Source organism: Capra hircus, chromosome 17 (assembly GCF_001704415.2).
Source record: "Capra hircus breed San Clemente chromosome 17, ASM170441v1, whole genome shotgun sequence".
Lineage (NCBI taxonomy): Eukaryota > Metazoa > Chordata > Mammalia > Artiodactyla > Bovidae > Capra > Capra hircus.
This window is the reverse complement of record NC_030824.1, coordinates 35,333,690-35,356,478: the sequence shown is the minus strand read 5'-3', so window position 1 is coordinate 35,356,478 and position 22,789 is coordinate 35,333,690. Positions and strand designations below refer to the sequence as shown.

General features: G+C 39.4%; 1 protein-coding gene across 5 annotated transcripts in view; it reads left to right on the top strand.

The window, feature by feature from the left end:
• Positions 1–22,789, top strand: part of TRPC3 (transient receptor potential cation channel subfamily C member 3) — a 75,154-nt gene that overhangs the window by 20,179 nt on the left and 32,186 nt on the right. For 4 of the 5 annotated variants that reach the window (XM_018061502.1, XM_018061499.1, XM_018061500.1 and 1 more), the window contains exons 2-5: positions 2,082–2,853; positions 9,322–9,510; positions 18,779–18,943; positions 21,649–21,865. In XM_018061502.1, the coding sequence (XP_017916991.1) occupies positions 2,082–2,853; positions 9,322–9,510; positions 18,779–18,943; positions 21,649–21,865 (1,343 nt within the window). The remainder of the gene's footprint in view (positions 1–2,081; positions 2,854–9,321; positions 9,511–18,778; positions 18,944–21,648; positions 21,866–22,789) is intronic. The other variant, XM_018061501.1, reaches the window with a different exon arrangement.

The following is a 22,789-nucleotide window of genomic DNA, read 5'->3' as shown; positions in this document are numbered from 1 at the left end:
TAGAACGAGGGGTCAGTCACAGCACCCTTGCCCTTGGACAAGTTTACAAGCTTATCCAGGAACATCTTTGGTTTCCTTACTTCTGTAGGTTTGCCTGGCCACATTTCTTTGGTCTCTATCTGGGAAGTCTCTGCCAGCAGCTCCAGTGCTCGTTTCTTAGTTTGAGGCCCACAGAGCTAAGAACTGAGTGAATGCTAGTACCCACCTCTGAATTCACCAGCTAGAGATGCTCCTTAACATCCATTTCCAGACCCCGAGGGAGGCCAATGTCTTCTCAAGTTAGTTTTCAACCCCTGACTATGTCAATGCTAATGGGTAGAAGGTATTTCTGGAATATGCATTACACAAGGAAAGCATTTTCCCCCCAGCTGTTCACTTTTAACTTGTAACTCTTATTTATTCTTATTCAAAGGTCAGTAATGTGAAAAGAATTTAACTGGTACCTTTAATTCATACAAAAGACAAAAATCACAGATTTTTTTAAATGAAGTTACCTTAATCATTTCAAACAGTAAGAATGTTAGAACTGGATTAAAGTGCAGATGTGTACTTATAACAATAGCTGTTGAAATATTAAAAATAATCACAATGTTAAAAATTATATTGCTTGTTTAGCATCATTTTTAGAGAGTCAAAACTTCCCCATATGCTTTTTATTCATGGGCTCTTGATGAAAATCGAGAGCCTTTTATAAATTTCCATTTTACATCTGTGGTAAGGGACCACAAGGAAATGAAATTATTTACCCAGCATCACAGAAATTAAAAAATGAACTCAAATTGCTGTACACATCAATTAATGACATGACTTTTATAATGCAGCTAAATCTTAACTAACATGGTAGGTGTTAGGATCTCTGCACGTTGTTCTGGATACACAATTGGTGCCCTGTTGCTTTATTCCTGGTGGCTCAGATGGTAAAGAATCTGCCTGCAATGCAGAAGACTGGGGTTCAGTCCCTGGATTGGGGAAGATCCCCTGGAGAAAGGGATGGCTACCCACTCCAGTATTCTTGCCTGGAGAATTTCATGGACAGAGGAGCCTGGTGGGCTACGTCCATGGGGTAGCGAAGAGTTGGATACAACTGAGTGACTAACACTGCCTTATTCATAAAGTACTACTTGTGATTTTTTAAGCCATAAATCATACTATATATCCTTTTAGTTCAAAGAGACCTACATAATATAGGTCATTAAACAACTCCTGTTACAAAGGCACAATAATTTTCAAAAAATAAATCGACTGAATTCTCATTTTATAATTGCTACATCTTGTCTGTGTCATTAAAAAAAAAAAAAAAAAAGAATTTTGTTAAGTTTTTTGGAGGGTGGGGGAGTAGGTTGGGATACCCGTAATAGAAAAGATAGAAAATCTTAAGATCCTGAAAGACAGTACTTGGCCTAAATACTGGACTTTGTGCGTGTGTGTCAAAGATCTTATTTAGTTAAAAATATGCAATGACTTGAGAGGATTGTTCTGGCCTAATTCTTGAAAAATTTAATATCTTTAGCCTTCAAGCTTAGTGCTTTGGTGCCAAGTACCTGTTTGCCCCTATTTTCAAGACTTTTTAAAGCAGCAGTTAACTTTATTCCCACAGGTATGATGAGTCCTGTCTTTACCAGGGTCACAAAGGGAGACCTGGAAATCGTTTATGTTATTATTCCTTATGAATGTCATTCTCTGTGGCAGGGGTCCCCAACCTCGGGTCAGATCAGCCAGGGCATTAGGTGAGCCGTAAAGTGCACAATAGATGTAATGTGCTTGAATCATCCAGAAACCATCCCCTCCACCCTGGTGGAAAAATTGCCTTCCACAAAACGGGTCCCTGGTGCCAAAGAGGTTGGTGATGGCTGCTCTGCGGAACAAGAGCTCTTGTTCTGAAGGGTTTCTGCTTTCTGGGTTCTAGCAGCCCTTATTAGGTTCAGGTGTAAACTTCAGGCTTAGCATCTGACCTGGCTGTCCTCAGGCCACAGATCTGCCGTGTGTGTGACCTGTACTCCAGAAATGGCGCGATATGTGGGAAGAAGCAATATGCCCTAATATTCAACAGCTGGGGTTTTGTTGTTGCTGCTGCTGATTAGGTCAATGGAGGAAAGCCCATCCCTGAGGCGCAAGACGGTGATGCGGGAGAAGGGCCGGCGCCAAGCCGTCCGGGGACCGGCCTTCATGTTCAACGACCGGGGTACCAGCCTCACTGCGGAGGAGGAGCGCTTCCTCGACGCCGCCGAGTATGGCAACATCCCGGTGGTGCGCAAGATGCTGGAGGAGTCCAAGACGCTGAACGTCAACTGCGTGGACTACATGGGCCAGAACGCGCTGCAGCTGGCGGTGGGCAATGAGCACCTGGAGGTGACAGAGCTGCTGCTCAAGAAGGAGAACTTGGCACGCATCGGCGACGCCCTGCTGCTCGCCATCAGCAAGGGCTACGTGCGCATCGTGGAGGCCATCCTCAACCACCCTGGGTTCGCGGCCAGCAAGCGCCTAACCCTGAGCCCCTGCGAGCAGGAGCTGCAGGACGACGACTTTTACGCTTACGACGAGGACGGCACACGCTTCTCCCCGGACATCACCCCCATCATCCTGGCGGCGCATTGCCAAAAGTACGAGGTGGTGCATATGCTGCTGATGAAGGGCGCCAGGATCGAGCGGCCGCATGACTATTTCTGCAAGTGCGGGGACTGCACGGAGAAGCAGAGGCACGACTCTTTCAGCCACTCGCGCTCAAGGATCAATGCCTACAAGGGGCTGGCCAGTCCAGCTTATCTGTCCTTGTCTAGCGAGGACCCTGTGCTCACTGCCCTGGAGCTCAGCAACGAGCTGGCCAAACTGGCCAACATAGAGAAGGAGTTCAAGGTAAGCTGTGCTCTCCACCGCGGCTGCTCCGCGAGCTCTTCCACTTCCCGGCGAGGTGCCTTCTGCAGTCTGCTCCCAAATTAGTTTTGTCCAGTGGATCTAAAATCTCAAGGGATTGGGAGCGTCGTTCAGAAATGATCTGATCATTTTTCTCTTCTCAGCCCAGTGCTGTGATACATTTGTTTTCGAAGTGGGTATATACTGGATCCGAGAGCTGAAATGATTGTGCTGCTCTGCGTTCTGGATAGGTGTTAAATAGTACAGGAGACTTCTCTTTTGTTGAAGGAGGGATTTGGTTATGATCTTCCTTTCCGGTTTTTCCTCTTTTGTAGTTAGTTGTATGGTGTCACCCAATATAGAAATAGTTTTGTATGCACTGTTTATTGGCAGAAACATTTGTATATCCCTTTAGTTAAAAGTCAAATGACTAATATAAAATTTTAAATGAATGACTAAAGTCATTTTATTTATGACAAAAGTGGCTGCAACTGAAATCCACAAATGAAATCCGCAATATTCAGAATGGTTAGCTGTGGCCATTAGGTCAACCCAGAAATGTAAAGACAGAAAAGTGGTTTGCTTTAGTAGATATTTTTTATGAGTGAACTGTTTTCTGGACATCATCTCCAGTCAACAGTATTATTTATTTTTATTAAAAACTATACATTAATAGTGGAACGTTTTTTAATTGTTACATTTTCCTATGCATTTCAGATGGTTCTGCCTATTAAATCTAGGGCAGGAGGAGACTTTGTAGATCTGGTGAAAGTAAGACTGTTTTCTAGCAGGCTCTCGATTCCTCTTATCCACCAAAGAGGATGATTCTCGGCGTCACTTCCTTGAATTATTTTTTGGATGCTGAGTTAATCTTTTTTTTTTTTTTTTTTTAATGTTGTGGTGTCAGATCACAGAAAAAGTGACTATTCTGTTTCTTAGGTTTTACTGCAGTTTTTCATACTTATTGAGAGTCACACAACGGCAACTAGCAATATAATTCAAGTTAACTAGTTGAAAGAAAATGGTTAGGAAAGTTTTGTGGGGATTTTCCCTTCCATATATACCAGATTTCCTCGACATCCATTAACACTAATCTTGTGCTGGTGGAGATCTGGCCTTAGTATAATTTTATTTGTTATTCCATTAAATTCTTTCTAATATGAAGGCTGTGCATATTTATTGTAAAAATTTGGAAAATGTGGGAAAATACAAAGAAGAAAATAAGTATCACCAGTATCTATCTCCTCCCTTTGAAAAGATTCCTTATGTGGTATTTGAAAAGATTTATTTCCTTATACCTAAAATGAATTTTTATTTTTATTTTTCACAGAACTCAGGTAGAGCAAATTCCTAACTTCCAATTCTGTTTGAAAAGAATAGAAGCGCATTCAGATAAAAGTCTAAATGTCACTTTATTTCATCATAGTAATAAAAAGTATGGGCTTCCCTGGTGGCTCAGATGGTAAAGAATTCGCTTGAAATGCAGAAGACCCGACTTTGATCCCTGAGTGGGGCAGATCCCCTGGAGAAGGGAATGGCTACCCACTCCAGTATTCTTGCCTGGAGAATCCCATGATTAGAGGAGGCTGGTGGGCTACAGCCCATGGGGTTGCAAACAGTCAGACAGGACTAAGTGACTAACACTTTCTTATCATAAAAAGTGTAATTCTAAATTTATTATTTTACTATTCCAAGGGTCACTCAAACCTTGTTTTTATGCATTTTGCTTGGTATGTACTGAAAGTCTGTATAAGAAATTCTGAAAATATTTTCCTAGATTATGTTTCAATAATTAACAGAAGATGGTGACATATGTAATTCTGCCCAGAGAAGTAGCCTCAGTGAAATAATGTTAAGAAAATTTGTTATTCATAGTTCTCCCCTTTATACCAACTAAAACCCATATTGATAATACATGCAATCTCCTTTACCCTAACATAAAAAGTCACCTCTGATAACCTTTCAAAGGTGGGAAATGATTACAAATGAAGAGGCAAAAAGAGGAGAAAGCACAACTGAGTTTAGGAAAGCATCCATAAAGCTGCCAGCTATCTAAGGATATGCAAAACTCATCAAAATCTCATGGTTCCTTTTTACTGAATTATATGGAAGGTGTTTGTGTAGTGTAACCATTTCAGAGGCAAAATACAGACAGGTCTTTGTAAGTTATGATCTCAAAGGACTACAGGTCTCTCTCTCCTGACTAAATGTTCCTTTTCATTCACATATTCACTTGTCCTTGTTATCCTTTTCTTATTTTTTATGCTTTGCTTTTCTTATCTGTCTGCTTTTCATCACTTTGCCATCTCATCCCACACTCATGTCCATCTGTCAGGACTTTAGATAGAAAAAATAGTGCTTTCACAGCACTGACCCGGAGACTGCCTCCCTTGAAAGTGCAGAAAGTGAAGCTTCTTTCTAAGTCAGGGTCACTTAATCTGCCCTATTCCATGGTGTTCATTATATTCTTTCTGTAAAGACTTTGAGCTTAAAGTACTAGCCCCGAAAAAAAAAAAATACATTCCCTAGTGAGAAAGACATGATTTTTTTTTCCATTTCAAATGCATATGAGTATTCATCTTATCAGTGGCCTCTAAGACCCAGTATCTCATCCCTCAGACTGCCGTCACTTAGGTGCTTCAGAGAAGGTTCTCAGCTATCATGCAGTCTTCAAAGGTCCTTGAAGAGTACAGGCAGCATGATGCCAAAAACATATGAAGGTCATTATCCCAAGTTTGGACATTCTAGGATATAGATTTAGATAGATGAATGGAGGAGAGCTTGGTGACAGGTTATTAAAGAAGTATTTTCAATGTGCAAATGCTGTCTGAAGCTATTCTGAGAAACAGAGTATTGGAGAGGCTGAGCTCCATGTCTCATCTTCCAAATGTCAGTGGCTAGGAAGCTAGCCATTTATTAAGCTGAAATTTCCTAATTCTGAATCAATGATGCACTTAAAAAAAAAAGGCATTGTGCTTTCCCTGTGCCTCAGATTTTCCTTTTGTAAAGTAGAAAAACAATTTCAAGTTATATCACAGTAGGACAGTAAGGAAGAGGAAAATGGATGTAGTCCAAAAGCAAGGTAGCATTTGATAGCAGGAAAATACTCTAGGAATCATCCACCTATACAGACCTCTCATTTTACAAGGGAGAAAACAAAGACAATAGCCAACATACCATCTGCTAAGCCTAGATTTGGGTGCCTTGAGTCCCAGTTCTAGCTCTTCTATGTAACATGCTGTACATGGAAGCAATTCTGTAGTTGATGTGTACCAAGCATACTCAGAGCATTTAATCCTCATAGCAGCAACAATTTGCTGTGCTGTGCTAAGCTGCTCAGTCATGTCTGACTCTTTGCGACCCCATTGACTGTAGCCCGCCAGGCTCCTCTGTTCATGGGATTTTCTAGGCAAGAATACTGGAGTGGGTTGCCGTGCCCTGCTCTAGTGGATTTTCCCAACCCAGGGATTGAACCTATGTCTCTCACACTGCAGGCAGAGTCTTTACCTGAGCCAGTAGGGAAGCCCAACAGCAATAATAGATAGGCTTATTCTCATCAGAGAGTTCTCACCTGTAAGGTCACACAGCTAGGAAGTGGTAGAAGTGAAGTGAAGGAAGTGAAGTGAAGTCGCTCAGCTGTGTCCAACTCTTTGCGACCCTATGGACTGTAGCCTACCAAGCTTCTCCGTCCATGGGATTCTCCAGGCAAGAATACCAGAGTGGGTTGCCATTTCTTTCTCCAGGAGATCTTTCCGACCCAGGGATTGAACCCAGGTCTCCCGCATCGTAGGCAGATGCTTTACCGTCTGAGCCACCAGGGAACTCAGGAAGTGGCAGAACCAGTATTCAAATCCAGGAAGTCTGGTTTTAGATTTATCCTTTTAACCACTACACTGTCCTGCCTCTTTTATTATTAGGGAAAGGATCTGACAGGAGCAAACCTGCTGAGAGTTGAATTTCAGTTTTCCTGTCAAGAATAAAAAGGGATTAAACCATGAACGTTAAAAGCCTGCTGAAACCTGTAGACAGGTTGTGACGAGGCCCAGGCTTCGTTGTTCTTCCTCTGGCTAGAGCAGGCCTTTTGCTCTGTAAAGTGGGCTGCAGACCCATCTGGTAAATTTGAGGAGGACCATGGTAATGGAAAAGTCACACAATAAAGATAATCAAGCAAAATTAATTTTAGAGAAAATCATTAGAAAATTTGAACCAGACAAAAGGTCTGAGTTGTGAAGTAGTGAGAGACAGGACCTCATGGAAGAACTGACAGAGTCAGCTGCCGGAGTTCCCTGGGAGCTCTGCATATGGCGAAATGGTATTCCTTAGGCCCAATAGAAGAAATTGCCATTACCTCCAGCTCTGATTATTTTCTGTACTTGGATAGCAGACTTCTTCCAGGAGGAAATGATTAAATTGTTATGAAAATAAAGTGTTGTCGTTGCAACTTGCTTACTTGTTTTTTGCTTCCTGACTGATCTTTTAGTGGATGTGAAAAAAACACAAAGCTTTCTTTAATATCAGATAATTTACAGGTTATAATTTTAAAGATAATGAGTTATTATTTGGGTATTACTGCAGAAGTTGTTTCTATGTTTTATTCGAGAAGAGAAAAAAGTCTTTTTTTACTTCTGATCAATGGAGAATTGGCCATCCTGTGTCGTATCAAATCTTATAGAACAGTCTGAACTGACGAGTAACAGAAGGAAATTTCATTTAAAAAATGTACTAAAAGGGGAGCTTTATATGGAAACAGACATGGATTTAATACTTCTTCTGGGTGCTATAATAAAATATTTCATTAGTCTTCCAGGAATGGAAGGCAGATGGATATTTAACTGACACTCTGCATAGAAACCAGAGATTGAACATTTTATTAATTTTATCAGTTGCATGGTACCAAACTTGAATGGAAACCAAAGACTGAAGTTTTTATTCATTTTATTTGTTCCCTTTAGAGGGGAAAAGGATTAACTGCAACTCTTCTTTATCTGAATTTCTGATATCTGAAATGGAAACTATTCTAGTCTGTGTAGCCTTTAAACAGTCTTTCCTCTTCTTGTTTATTTTAGTTGGTGCAGTGATTTTTGCACATCAAATCAAGTTAATTACTTAAGGGGAAAAATGGAAATTTTTCAGGTTGTATGAAGATGATTTAAATATTTAAAGTATGATATTTGGAAACCTAGAAATTCTGCCATCCTAAATGTTACCTAGTTATCAGACATGTACAGTATCTCAGGACATGTTGAAATGAGGAATTCTATTTTCCTCAAGTGTACCAAACTAGATCATCTGATTAATTTCCCTGATTTTAGTGAAAGTTGTAGAAGTGGAGCTGGAGGTTGCAGAAGTTAGGCATTTTCCTGAGAGATGGTCATTAATGCCTGGATTGGAACCAGTGGACTGGAAATAGAGCTCCATTCAGAAGGTAGCAAGGAATTCTGACAAATGCCTTCTACCAGTCCATGGCACTATATAAATATGCTAATGAAATTAAAGATTCACAGATTATTTTTAGCAAGGTGTTAGTTCCAGTGGCCTGAAAAATTTTCTCTCAGGTATTGATATTCTGCAACCCTTGAGAATTCAATTACATATAATCAGACATTTCTCTCCTTCTAGTTCTACAGGACATGATAATGTGCCCTTCAGACAAACAAGAAAAAAATACCCTCTGTGTTGGCACCTACCCTCCTCTTTGCTTTCACTGTAAACTGTCATTCTCAAACACCAATGTGTGTCAGAAACACTGGGAGAGTGTGTTAACACATTGCTGCCCCTCAACGTCAGTTTCTAATCAGGATGTCTTCGGTGGGGTCTGGGAATTTATGTTTCTAAAGGAAACGGCCACCCACTCCAGTGTTCTTGCCTGGAGAATCCCAGGAACGGGGGAGCCTGGTGGACTGCCATCTAGGGGGTCGCACAGAGTCGGACACGACTGAAGCGACTTAGCAGCAGCAGCAGCACATGTCCAGGTGCCACTGAGGCTGCTTGCCTGAGGACTACAGTTTGAAAAGCGCTGTCTCCAATAAGGCAATGGACAGTAAACCAGACAGGTGATTTTCATGTATAGTCAGTTTTCTGTGTCAGATTGCCACTTAAGGAATTTTCATCATAGAAATGGCTTTGTTTTGGCTTTAAGAAAACTACTGTTTATCTTTACAACAGAGACGCAACTCTCTTTGATACTTTGGCCTTTCAGCATTAAGCGTTTAGCCACTATTTCTTAACGAAAACCAGTCACTTACTTGCACACCATTTTCAGAACTGTCTTATATGTATTAGGTCCTGGCTAAGCAGGGAGGTGGAAGCAAATCCAGCTGGTATCTAACTCAACAAACCTTGCGTCTACCTGGGGGCTAAAACTTCCTGCCCAGAGTTAGGTAGACTTTTTCTAATTTACAAAACCCCTGAACACTTTCCACTGAACTAAAGCACATTGTCTGCATTAAACTCTAACCATCTTGTTCTTAGAATGACTATCGGAAGCTCTCCATGCAATGCAAAGACTTTGTGGTGGGTGTGCTGGATCTTTGCAGAGACTCAGAAGAGGTAGAAGCCATTCTGAATGGAGACCTGGAATCGGCAGATCCTCTGGAGATGCACAGGCATAAAGCTTCACTGAGTCGGGTCAAACTTGCCATTAAGTATGAAGTCAAAAAGGTGAGTGGCCTACTTTCATCCAGCTCCATACTGGAATAAACATGTAATATCAGTTCCGTTCAGTTCAGTTCAGTCGCTCAGTCGTGTCCGACTCTTTGCGACCCAAAACTATGCCATAATCCTAGGAGAGGTTTGTAAATAATAAAAATAGATGTTATTGACAAAAAGATTGTTTTCCTTTATGAAACAGATTAAATGGTATCATCGTGAACTTGTGAGTCAAGTAACTAGCTCCAGTCTTTTCCACTTTTTATCCATTGTCGGATCTTGCATAAATCATAAAACTTCTTTAAATTTCATTTTCCTCATATAAACGGAGAATAATACCACTTACCTATATCAGGGTTTTGGTGGGATTTCAGTGGATTAAAATATGCAAAAGAACTTTGTAAACTGCTCATAGCAATGTGGTTAATGATAATAAAATCTGTTACTTGTATACATTTTTGTAAGGCACTGTTACATGGGTTCTAATGTTAACCTTGTGACAAGCCTTTGTGATTATCCATCTCATCTATAAAACAGGTGTTTGATGATGAGACTTCTATTCTATAAGGACACTGAGGTTCACCAGACTTAAATGACATGTCTAAGATCATACATGGAATTTTACGCAGTTGCCAAAAAAATAAAAATTATACTTACTTTTTTTATTCTGGGTATTTCAGATAGAACTGTTACATGTGTGTATTTGCTAGTTGTGTGGGGCTTTAAATAATTCATATCAATTATAGTTATGTTGTTCTACTTATAGTAAAAATCTCAGCCATTCAGAATCTAATCATTTATGCATATTTTACATAACTTGAATTTTTGTACTTTAAATCATGAAAAAGTAAGTTATTGTCAGGAGCAGATCTAGTTTCATGAACTGGTCAATCTGTGTATAGTGGAATCTTCTCTTGTTCCTGCAGTGTAGGGTGGTGTTTAAGAGGGCAGACCCTGGAGCTAACTTGCAAGAGTTCAAGTCCTGACTTGTCTTCCCTGTGTGACAGGACAAACCTCTTGATCAATCTAAACCTCATTCTGCTTATTGGTAGTGGAGACAACTACTGTTTCAGTTGTTCTAAGGATTACATGAGCTAATGCAAGTCAAATAATTAGCACAGACATAGTGTTAATACCTGGTGATTGCTCAGGAATTATTAGCTAATCACATTTCTGCATTTGAAAATTCATTCTCAGAATGATGACTCTTGAGACTTCCCTGATGGTGCAGCGGCTAAAACTTTGTGCTCCCAATTCAGGGGACTCAAGTTCAATCCCTGGTTTTGGAACTAGATCCACAACTAAAACCTGTCACAATCAAAATAAATAAATAAGAATGATGATGCTTAAGTTCAGTTCTTAGTTACCAAAGACATTTCATGTTTATTGTGCTGGTTTGGTCCTTAGTGGTAGGTTATAGCCAATTTAAACAGAAAAGAATTGAGTAAGAAATATTAGCAAGCTCACAGAATCTTTGAGAGGTGGAAGAGCAAGATTATCTAAGCTGTGCTTGCAGAAACCTTGCTCAGAGCCAGGCCCAGAACTGACCTGGTAAGGAGGTTTCTATGACCCAAACAGAACAATTCTGCCTCTGCTGCAGAGGGTCAGCTCCCTACCAACAGAAAGGACTTCCTGAGTCCTGCCTGTTGTAAAAGGCTCCTTCCAAATCAGAGGTATGTACATACGCCTCTGACCAGGGGGACCTAGGGCAGTGTTTGCACCCTAGCAGCAGGTGAGCATGGGGGAATCTGTGTGTGTGTGTGTGTGTGTGTGTGTGTGTGTACACAGTTCTACCATAATGTAGAGAACTTCCACATTGTGTTCACAAAATTATAGTCATCGATTAATGACAGATCTCCCCTCTACTAAATAAGAAGTGAAATGTGAAGATTCTCATTAAATGTTGGTGTAAAATAACTTTTCAAGAAATTGTCAGTAACAAGGTAATTGAATTGGCTTAACTGGCCCCTCTCAGAGCAAGCATGCTAGTTGACATTTTGCTGTACTGGAAGAAAAAGATAGCTTTGAATAAGATTGATATTAAACTGTTTTTAGAAAACTAGACATTTATTCGCAGACGTTGCAATAGGCCTCTCTTGCCTTTAGCTCCTGAGAGGAGAGAATTGATTTCAGTTGTCGCTGGTTCTTTGTCATTGCTTTCAAAGTGTCATATTAGCAGAGACAGCTCATCTACAGATGTGCTTCTGTTAACCAAGCTGTCTTCCAGAGTGAATGTCTTCTTGCATGTTAATTTTAAATGAATTGATGTGTAGGGTTACAATGTATGAGGTGTCAGTTAATAATAAATTTCCTGTCAGTTAACCACCAGAAAACAACAGCAAAATGTATCTGGAACTGAAAGGAGATTTAGGACTTTGCACGTACTTCTGGTTTTGTCTATTTTATGCTATAAAATGAGTATTAGTTAAAATCTTTTATTTGGAATCTTCACCCAATAAATATATATAAGAACTTTATTCTGGAATGCCCCCCAAAGCCCCAGATCCTCTTTCTTTCTCTCTGAAGCTTCCTTCATTCTTCACTCAACACTCACCCATCTCCATCTAGCAAGGAACAAAAATACCTCCATCCACTTCTGCTACTTCCTTTTCCCATCATCTCCTTTCTAGTCCCCTAGTGAAATAGCCTCTTGGGTTGTAATATTCATGAACCCTACAGATTATGGCACTGAAATAGAGCATAGCTACATGCATGGCATTGGGATTTCAAAATACTCTGTTGTGAATTTTTTCCCCTTGTAATTTAATAAACATCAGTCCATAATTATTCAAATTATTCAAATCAGTCCATAATTTCATCAACAAAACCAGTTTTATATAATGCTAAATTATTTAGATTCCCCTAAGAAACTCACAGAGAAGGCAATGACAGTAGTAGTACTCTTGCCTGGAAAATCCCATGGATGGAGGAGCCTGGTAGGCTGCGGGCCATGGGGTCGCTAAGAGTCGGGCACGATTGAGTGACTTCACTTTCACTTTTCACTTCCATGCATTGGAGAAGGAAATGGCAAGCCACTCCAGTGTTCTTGCCTGGAGAATCCCAGGGACGGCAGAGCCTGGTGGGCTGCCGTCTATGGGGTCGCACAGAGTCGGACACGACTGGAGCAACTTAGCAGCAGCAGCAGCAAGAAACTCAAGATGTCTCTTCTACCATCTTTCCAATATCTGCTTCCAATTGTGATTCTAGGTCTATTGAGTTCTTTCTAAGCTCAGAGTTCCCGGGGCTTAGGTCTTCCCTAGGAATCACTATGAGTTCACCCAGGCCTTAGAGACTCAATGACAGTTAATCAAGAAAATGAAAACACAAAAGATCTGAATTGAAGTCTGAACATGAGTTTCACGTTTATGTGAGAAAATATTTTTTCAGTATAAAAGCAGTAGAAAAAATAGAAAACAAAAATATAAATTATTTGACCATATGTAACTTAAAACCTCTGTACATCAAAAAGATCATAATAAAAGGTAAAAGGCAAACTAGGAAAATTTTTTCCTATACTATAACTTAGAGAGACAGGATTGATATTCTTTTTTTTTTTTAAACAGGTCATTCCTTTCCCTTTAGAAAAATTGTTTATTTATTTTTGGCCACACTGGGTCTTCATTGCTGCATGTAGGCTTTTTCTAGTTGCCACAAGCAGGGGCTACTCTCTAGTTGCGGTGCTCAGGCCTCCTTTTTTGCAGAGCATCAGCCCTGGAAGGCATGAGTTCAGTAGTTGTAGCATGGGGGCTTAGTTGCTCTGAGGCATGGGGGATCTTCCCAGATCAGGGATTGAGCTCATGTCCTCTGCATTGGCAGGCAGATTCTTAACCAGTGGACCAGCAGGGAAATCCCGGGAATGATACTCTTAATAACCAAAGTGCACAAACAAATTTATAGGGAAAATTTCCAGAGGTCTATAGAAAAATAAGCAAAAACTTGTATAGGTAGGTAATTCACAGAAATGAAAATTCAAATGGCTAACAAATGTATTTAAAAATTTCAAACCCTCTAGTAATATGAGATGCATATTATCATATAAATACCATCTGCCCTCACTCACATTATTAAAAAATTAAAAATTATAAAAAATTGCAATTCTCAGTGCTTTTAGTGAAATGAGCAATCATATAGTACTGATGGGGGACAAACAATAAGACATTCTCTATGAGGGAGTAGATGTTGGAGATAATTCATCTCTGAGTTACTTCTGAGGGGCCTCTAAGGTAAATCATACAACTAAAAGATAGTAAATGTTGTTACTGTTTGTAGTTACGCACATTATTCTACAAAAGAGAATGGAACAGAGTGGCGGGTGAAATTTGTTTTTTTGAAAATAAGTACAGGAAAAGTAACTTTTAGGCAAAAGCATTCGTTGTTTTCCAGTTAGAGTAATGGATTATTTGCCCCCCAGAAGTCCCAAACTCTATGTATGACTGTACCTCTGTCCTCTGACTTGTGGATTAATATCAATCCATACCCACCCATAGAAATAACAGGAGTCCTACCTACCTCAGGTGAGCCTTGTCTACTGTAAGGAAGCCTGTGACAAAGATAAAGGATACCAGAACTTGATGGATCATTGAATCTGGAAAATCAAGCTCTTGAGAAAGAGGAGAACTTTCCTGAGTTCTTCCTCCTTCCTGTATTTCCTCCAACAGTGAGGTTAGGTTTAACTATGGCAAGATCATCTAGAAAAGAGATATGCAGCAATATAGACACCTAAAATTATCCACTGTATTTGCAGAAAATGTGCAAAGGAAGTCCAGAAATTGAGCAATGCAATGAAAGAGTGGTAAATCTGCTGCATTTGGGCTGAATGTGCTGGCCAGAGCGGGAATGGGTTCTGCATGTAAGACCTCTGCCAGGTGTGTGCCCAGGCACGGAGAGGTAACAGCGGGTTAGCTTCTGGTAGCAGCATTTTGCACTCAGTAGGTTTGAAATATAGAAAACATGTACAGTATAAGTTTTCAGGATTTTTAAAATTTTTATATTTTTGAAGCATGGTTGATGTGCAATGTTGTGCCAGTCTCTACTGTACAGCAGAGTTCTTCACAATTCAAAGAACTTTAAAAAGCTGAATGACCTAGTTTCTGTTCACAAGAATATTTGCTTTTAAATATTATAAACTGTGGCTTCAGCAATAAAAACAAAAACAGAGTGTTCCTACCATGTTTCTGTACAACAGTATTCCCGTGAATATAGTTCTTGGAAAAGCTAATTTGATAAAGAAGACAGTGTAATGTGAATTTTATTTAAGTTGAAATTTATCAGCTGCCCCTATTGGTGGCTCAGTTTATAATCTATCAGTTATTTGGCAGGGAATAAAGTTTGTTCTCTATGCTCCAGTAGTTTTATTCCACTGAAAGACAGATTTTTCTTGTATGTCAAGCATTTTCCCTTTAAATCAGAAAACCTCAAATAAGGGTATTATTTCTGTAATGGTTTCAATTTATTGGTCCACTGAAGTTAGGAAACTGCATACAAATTTTATTCAGCTTGCTATGACTGGTGTGGCAGCACAAAGAGGTTTTTTAGGAGGTAAAACAGTTTTAAGAGATAAAGGTTGCTGCTCTATTTTGAAGTCATTGAAAACAGCAAAACTCATCTCCTAAGGGGATTAGCTTCTTTGCCCTCACTTACTACTATTATATTGGTTTTATTTTCTTTTAAAAACTGTTCCTTGTGTGCTTGTATTAGGATTTTAAATCATCGAAGGAAACTGTGGCTTCTTTCCGCGGATTAAAAGGAAACAACAGATGCCGTATGGTGCTGTATTATGATCTCAATCACCGGTGTAGAAAACAAGATTATGGTTACCAGGGATAAGAGGGGGAAGGGATAAATTGGGAGACTGGGACTGACATATACACACTACTATATATTAAATAGATATTAATAACTAATAAGAAACTGCTGCACAGGGAACTCTGCTCAGTACTCTGTAATGGCCTATATGGGAAATGAACCTAAGAAAAGGCTTCCCTGGTGGCTCAGTGGTAAAGAATCTGCCTGCCAATGCAGGAGACATGGGTTTGATTCCTGGTCTGGAAAATCCCACATGATGCGGAGCAACTAAGTCTGTGTGCCACAACTAACGAGTCTGTGTTCTGGAGCCCAGGAGCCACAACTAATGGGCCTGAAGTCCTAGAGCCTGTGCTCCGCAACAAGAGAAGCCACAGGCAATGAGTAACCCATGCATTGCAACTAAAGAGCACCCCTACTCACCACAATTAATGAAAGGCCCACATAGCGACAAAGACCCAGCACAGCCAAAAAATAAATAACTAAATAAGATTATTTTTTAAAAGACTCTAAAAGAAAAAATTGGTATATGTATAACTGATTAACTTTGCTGTAGACCTGAAATGTATGCAGCATTGTAAGTCAACTGTACTCCAATAAAATTTTTTAAAAAGAAATAAAAAGGTAGAGTTAGTACTATGAGATACACCTGAATTAAGCTGAATTTTAAAGCTTAATTTTAAGCTGAATTTTAAAGTATAATAAATGAAGTACAAACACCATGATTTTCGCTAGTATTTATCATATATTAAGTGTTTGCATTGTAATGTACAAGTCACACCAGGTCAAAGATTGATCTTTCCATAAGGCCATGTGTAAATGATTGATTTCCACCAAGTCTTTAGAGCTTTGTAAACCTTGTACAGTATAATTAATGCCATAAAGCATTTACAGATTTAAATGTAAAGATTAGCTCAAGGATGGAGAGCAAGAAGAGGGAGCCATGCTATAACATTAATATTTCTGTACTCAGGAGTTTGAAAGCTAAGAAAGAAAAGCTGGAAAATCACAAAAGGGAAATGTGTCCATCAGTTTCATACGAACACATGTGCAAGTGTCTTTTAACTTCATGTGGATTTTCTGTTTTATAGAAACCTTGACCTATTAAAAAAAGAAAAAAAATGCATGTTGACTTCCCAAGTGTTAATCTGGTTTGATGACATTGTATTCTCCACCTGTAGATTTCTCTGAACGTACCATCCCATTTCTAAGCTGCCTGGCTGGAGTCACGGGACTGCCTTTTATTTACATCTATCCCACTTGGGATCATCCAGACCCCAAGACATTTGGACCAACATTCAAAATTAAGACTGTTTTAAATGCTGATTGTTTATCTTGGCAAGTACATGGACTCCAAGTCTCTGTTCTAATAACTTTTTCACATTTATGTAGAGCTTACTGTGTACCCTAGAGCAGGGGCCATTTATGACTTACTGAAACACAGATGTTCCCTTTTCATCTTGTACCAAATACTGAACACCCGCCTGGCACCTATGAAGGATTTATGACATTGTAAAGAATAAAATGAATTAATGAATGAGACAGGCATTTAAGAACCATGGAGGAGATGAGGATTTTTAACAGAGAAGGAGAGGGTAAAGCAGGAATATAATGGTCCAGTAGAGTACAGAGCACAGGTAGAAATCTGGAGAAATTCTCAGCAAGAATCCCAGGAAATTGTTACACAGACCCCCAGGAAGCCTTCAACTTTGATTATATTTCATCATGGGTTTAAATAATGGCTGCATTGGTCTTGAAATACTGTTTTCAAAAATTAGAACTTTGAGAATTCTTGAATCTTGAATTTGGGAAGAAGATCTAATATATGCTTAGAAGCTGGCAATAAGCTGTGAGCCTCTGGATCTGGGATTTCTATAACTGAATTGAAAGGAACTTACAAGATAAAATATGCCCCTTTGCATTGAACTCATCAAACAATAAAGGAAAAAACTGGACCTTATTCTTAGTAGTTTCAATCTCCCCAGTCCTACTAGTTTGTGTTATTGGGGAAAAAATTCAGTTATGAATGTCAAACCTGATACTTGTAAATTCATCCTCACCACCTCTGCACAGTGTTGGCAGCTGTCATAGCAAAGTCAGTGGATCTCCCAGAGGGCGGGTGCACACTGGGAGAAAGAGTGGGGATTTGGGGAAAATTGTACCTTTACCGCCCACCCTAGGGGAAGAGGTTTTATTATTTTTTTTCTCTTCTTGTTTTAAAATTAGAACAGCTGATTGGAAACTATACACCACTGAGTGAAGACCTGTTTATTTCCTTGTAGGTATGCTATTGATAAATACCCAAGTAACTAGAAGAATTGCCTAGAGTCAGTAAAAAGCACTCAGATAATTTCCTGGAACCTGATTAGAGTTGAATGCTATGCCTAGGAGGAACTGCAGCTGCTTTCTTTGCATCTCAGAATTTGAAAAAACATTTCACATTTCACGAGTACTTCCTAACAGGTTCTTTGTTGTTTATTGCATTTATATAGAAGATAGTGATTCCTTGATTTTTTGTTGCTAAGCACTCTTTTTAAAAAATATATCAACACTCATAGTTGAATTGTGAGTGACCCTGAAGGTGACCCCAAAGTACACCTGGCCTTTCAAAGAAAGGCATATCCAACAAATGGGCACCTTTTGACATAGGGACCTTTTTACAGATACATTCTGCTCCTTGAATAAAGCACAGCAAATGTGGATTAAGCATAATATTCAGAAATGCATTGGCTTTTTGCAGATCTTTTGCATATTTGCTATGGTGGAACATACACATAGGACACATCATGTCTACATTTTTCATAGATGTAGCAGTTGAGGAGTTGCTCATGAAATGATAAATCCAGCTTCCCAGGTGGCACAGTGGTAAAGGACCTGCCTACCAATGCAGGGGATGCAGGAGACAAAAGTTCCATCTCTGGGTGGGAAGACCCCCTGCAGGAGGAAATGGCAGCCCACTTCAGTATTCTTGCCTGGAAAACCACATGGACAGAGGAGCCTGGCAGGCTATGATCCATGGGGTCGCAAAGAGTCAGACAGGACTGAGCATGCACGTGTGCACGCACAAAACAAAAACACATTTCTCGTTTAGCCATAGGGTCCAATAAACCAAATAACGATTTCTTTTCCATTTTGAACTGAATACAAGTAAGCTGGCAGACAGCAAGATGGGACATGTTTCCCCAAAGAAAAGCGCATGTCACCCATATTCCAGTGAATATGGAGAGTTTCTATCAGAAAGAATTATGATGAAGAACAACATCATTTGTGTTTCCACTCTAGTTCATGTAATAGTTCTGAGGCAAGTTTGAAAAACAGAGGGAAGGTAAAGAATATTGCCAGAACCTTCCAATGCCTATATTCTGGAAAGATATGCACTAATATCTCTAGGATGCACCTGCGTTAGAGTAGCTGGACTGTTGACAATGACATGGTAACCTACCTCTCTCTCTTCCTCTCTCCCTGTCCCGACCAACAGTTCGTGGCTCACCCCAACTGCCAGCAGCAGCTCTTGACAATCTGGTACGAGAACCTCTCAGGCCTGCGGGAACAGACGGTAGCTATCAAGTGTCTGGTGGTGCTGGTTGTGGCCTTGGGCCTTCCGTTTCTTGCCATCGGCTACTGGATCGCACCTTGCAGCAGGGTACCGGCTTTTCCACCCCTGTTTCCTCTGTGGTTGGTGTACCATGTCCTTTGAGGATGAAAAAGGAAAAAGCTTCCTGCTTAAGGCTCTTATCAGTTTTGCAGCTGAATGTTAATTGACTCAAGAGCATCAATTCTGCTTTTTAATGACTGGATTAGTTCTAATAAGGGATGAAAAAGGATTTGGTCCTGGTGGGATAGGTCCTATTCACAGGCATATAATACTTAGGCTTTTAAGATAAAAATCTCCGACCACAATGATAGGGAGGAGGAAAAGCTGCTTCTGTGAAGGAGCAATCGTGTCCTACTTGCCGGCTTAATAAATAGTCCACCAGGCTGGCCTGCGGAAGAGGAACAGCCCTACTGCGGTGGTTCCAAGAGACAGTTAACTTGAAAACTGAAAAGGCAGCTTGGTTGAACCTGTGAAAAAGATCTGAGACTCAGTGTGTGAAACATGGTTGTGAACAGTGGTATCATCTAAAGTCTTTAAGAGAGCTCATGCCAGGTTCCCCAAGCCCTTTGTTCCTCTAGGAGATTAAAAACAAAAATGTAGAATTGGGGTCTGGGGGCTTTGGGATTTTTTTAGATTCTTTATCTTCTTAGTTTTGTTTGAATCATTTTTGTTCACGACCTTTATCCCCCTCTCAACTTGGCCAGTATACAGTCCATTTAATTGTGCCTAAGAGATCCCTTAAATAAGATGTGGACAGGAATAGGAGTCACGCTAACAGAATCCGTGTTCCGTTAATGAAGGGCACTGCCAGGGAGAGGCAGCAGTTCTGAGATCCTTTAATCCTGTTTTTATATTCCCAAATCTGGTTTTGTTTAAATGGAGGCAGTTTCAGGCCAAATGAATCAAGGCCACTTAAGAGTGACCCTGGAAATCCGTCATCTCTCTAACTGTCTTCCCCCACAGAGTCCTGCTTCAGGCTCATATATGTGAGAATATTCATCCATCTCACTTCGTCATTGAGCTGCCCATGTAGTTTAAGGCAGAAAGGTTGTCATTTTGACCAGTTTTGATCACTCAACTAAGTTCCTTTGTTTTGAATCATGATTCTGATAATACAAAATCATGAAAGACTAAAAACTTTATAGATAAGGAGAGAGCGTGCATTTAAAGCAAAAATCGTATCCCATTCAAATAACGTCCCCTTTCTGGGGGAAATGAATTGGAAAGGTCGGGTTTATTTGTATGTGTCTCTTAGGGCCACTCACTCAGTTAAAACGTATTGGGTTTGATGTAGGTATCTTGAAGTCCATTCTTTTTTCTCTTAGCGCAGCTAAGGATGTGTGGACTCTGCCCAACAGAGAAAGGAAAGGAGGGAATTGAGTTGTTCCTGGAGCCTGCATTTTTACCTGCCATACACCACTTATCCTGTGGTGAAAAGATGGTATAGTAAGAATTCTCCACATGTATCCCATTTTTAAGATAGGCAGACTGCTTTTTTTTTTCCATGTTACTTAACATTTTCAAAGATCAGCCTTTAAAGGAAAAGAGACTTGGCAGCTCCCTGCAAATCACTTTGTGCTGTGGATAAACTACCCGGACATGCCCTCTCTGCAGCTGTGGAACAGCACAGTGATATGTAAATGTGCGGTTTATTTTTCTATGTCTAATATGGAAAATGTGACATTTGTCTGTGTGCATTCATGTCCAACCCCAGAAATGCTTGACATTCTTTGGTTATTTGTTGACATCAAATTAAGGTTCTGGATATACAAAAACATTTGTTTGAAGTTACAGCCTTTTAAGTGTGAACCTTGGTGCTTTTTAAGGTCACACACTGAGTTGGAAAGTAGGGTCTGAGAATAGAGAACTTATTTGATGAATCTACCAAATGTGCCTAATCCTTAGACTGCAGAAACCCTTGGAACAGAGGAATTGTTTTTTACTTCCACTAGAACACGGAGCTCTTAAGGACATTATGTCACAGGGGATTTTAAAAGAGTTACCTTAAAATCATTATAAAGTGAGTTTTAAAAATGCTATTTCACTGGTTATATGATTTTCTGAAATCAGGGATGACTTTTAATTAAGTTAACCTACTTAGAGGTTTTAATTACTGGGTATCTCTCTGTTTTATTGGATAGTAACAGATAAAGTATTTATGTTGGTTATAATATTTTTTGCCTTTTTATATTGTACAGAGTACAAATTGATTTTGGAATATTTAGAAGTGAGAACAAAAGTTTACTTTCATGGTAATAAGTATTTTTTATCTTCAAAGGGTTTGTAATGTGCTACAAACACATCATGGCATTTCAATTATAAATGAATGAGTCTACAAACTCTTCATAACATTTCAGTTATAAAAAAATACACACATTACAAATTTGCAGTTTCTTTTCCTAGATTCTAAAAACCTTGACACTGCATAGTCTTTCACATAAAAATAAGAATAACAAGTATATGCCTTGTAATTTCCAGAAATGCATCTGTGACTGAAGTACATCCTAAGACAAATTGGATATTTAGAAACAATGCAGTTTGAAGACTTCTTAAATTATTCTTAAAGGAAACATCCCCTAAAAGGAGTAATTTTCACAATGTGTAGCTAGCTCTTCAGAACAAAAGCAGAATTTTGAGTGTTCTCACTTCACTTTAAAAAAAAAAATCCTATGTATATGGTAGCTTTCATAAGTGGAAGCCAGATTTTCTAAAGTTAAAGGTTTTGGATTGTTTTGTTTTTGGCCTCATTACAGCTGGGGAAGGTTCTGCGAAGTCCTTTTATGAAGTTTGTAGCACACGCTGCTTCTTTCATCATCTTCCTGGGCCTGCTTGTTTTCAACGCCTCAGACAGATTTGAAGGAATCACCACATTGCCAAACATCACTGTTATTGACTATCCCAAACAGATCTTCAGGGTGAAAACCACACAGTTCACTTGGACTGAAATGCTCATTATGGTCTGGGTTCTTGGTAAGCCTTTTATTTTGAGTATTCTAATTTCTACCAAAAATAGCATCTATATCATGATTGCCATTTTCTATTTAAAATTCTATGGTATGTTATATGGTGACAACATCACCATTGTAAGATAAAGAGACTAGCAAGTAATGGAATAATTTGGCAGCTTGATGATGCTGACGGATATCCCTTACCACTAAACACAAATTTTATGAGTAACATGAGCTTAATTATAAATGCATTAATATTAATATCATGTTTCAGAAATCCAACTTCAATTATTGAATAAAATGCAATTTTTAAAATGTGACTCACTGTGATAATCAAGCATTTAATTGAAGTAGTTCTGCAATAACTTAGTGGCCATTAACTGATGATTAAAGAACATTTATTGCTTTAGTTTCAGAGGTTTTTTTAAGGAGAGTTTCCATTTTAGGAATGTTTGTTACTTCACCTCACAATAGCCCATTTGGGGAATTTTTTTTTCTTTGTTTTTTGTTGGCTGAACTGTGAGGCATGTGGGATCTTACTTTCCTGACCAGAGATCAAAGCTGTGCCTCCAGCATTGGAAGAACAGAATCTTAACCACTGTACCTCCAGAGAAGTCCCACAATAGCTCATTTTGAACAGCAGCTATGTTAAAGTAAACATTTTAAGCAATATGATTAAAAAATGGAGATTGAAACCATATTATTGATTGATCACGAATCCAAAGTCAGTTTTGTGTATTATTTCACCCAGCATGCTTCTTGGTATCATCTCAATTCCTGAATTAATGGGTTGCTTCTCCTCTCATTAACTCCTATGGTCTTCACCTGGGTCAAGTAATTGTTTTATGAATTTTATTTTGAGCCACTACATTTCTTTTGAAAACTCTATAGTATTTTCCCCTTGCGTAGTCAGGCATGTGTGTGTGCTAAGTTGCTTCAGTCATGT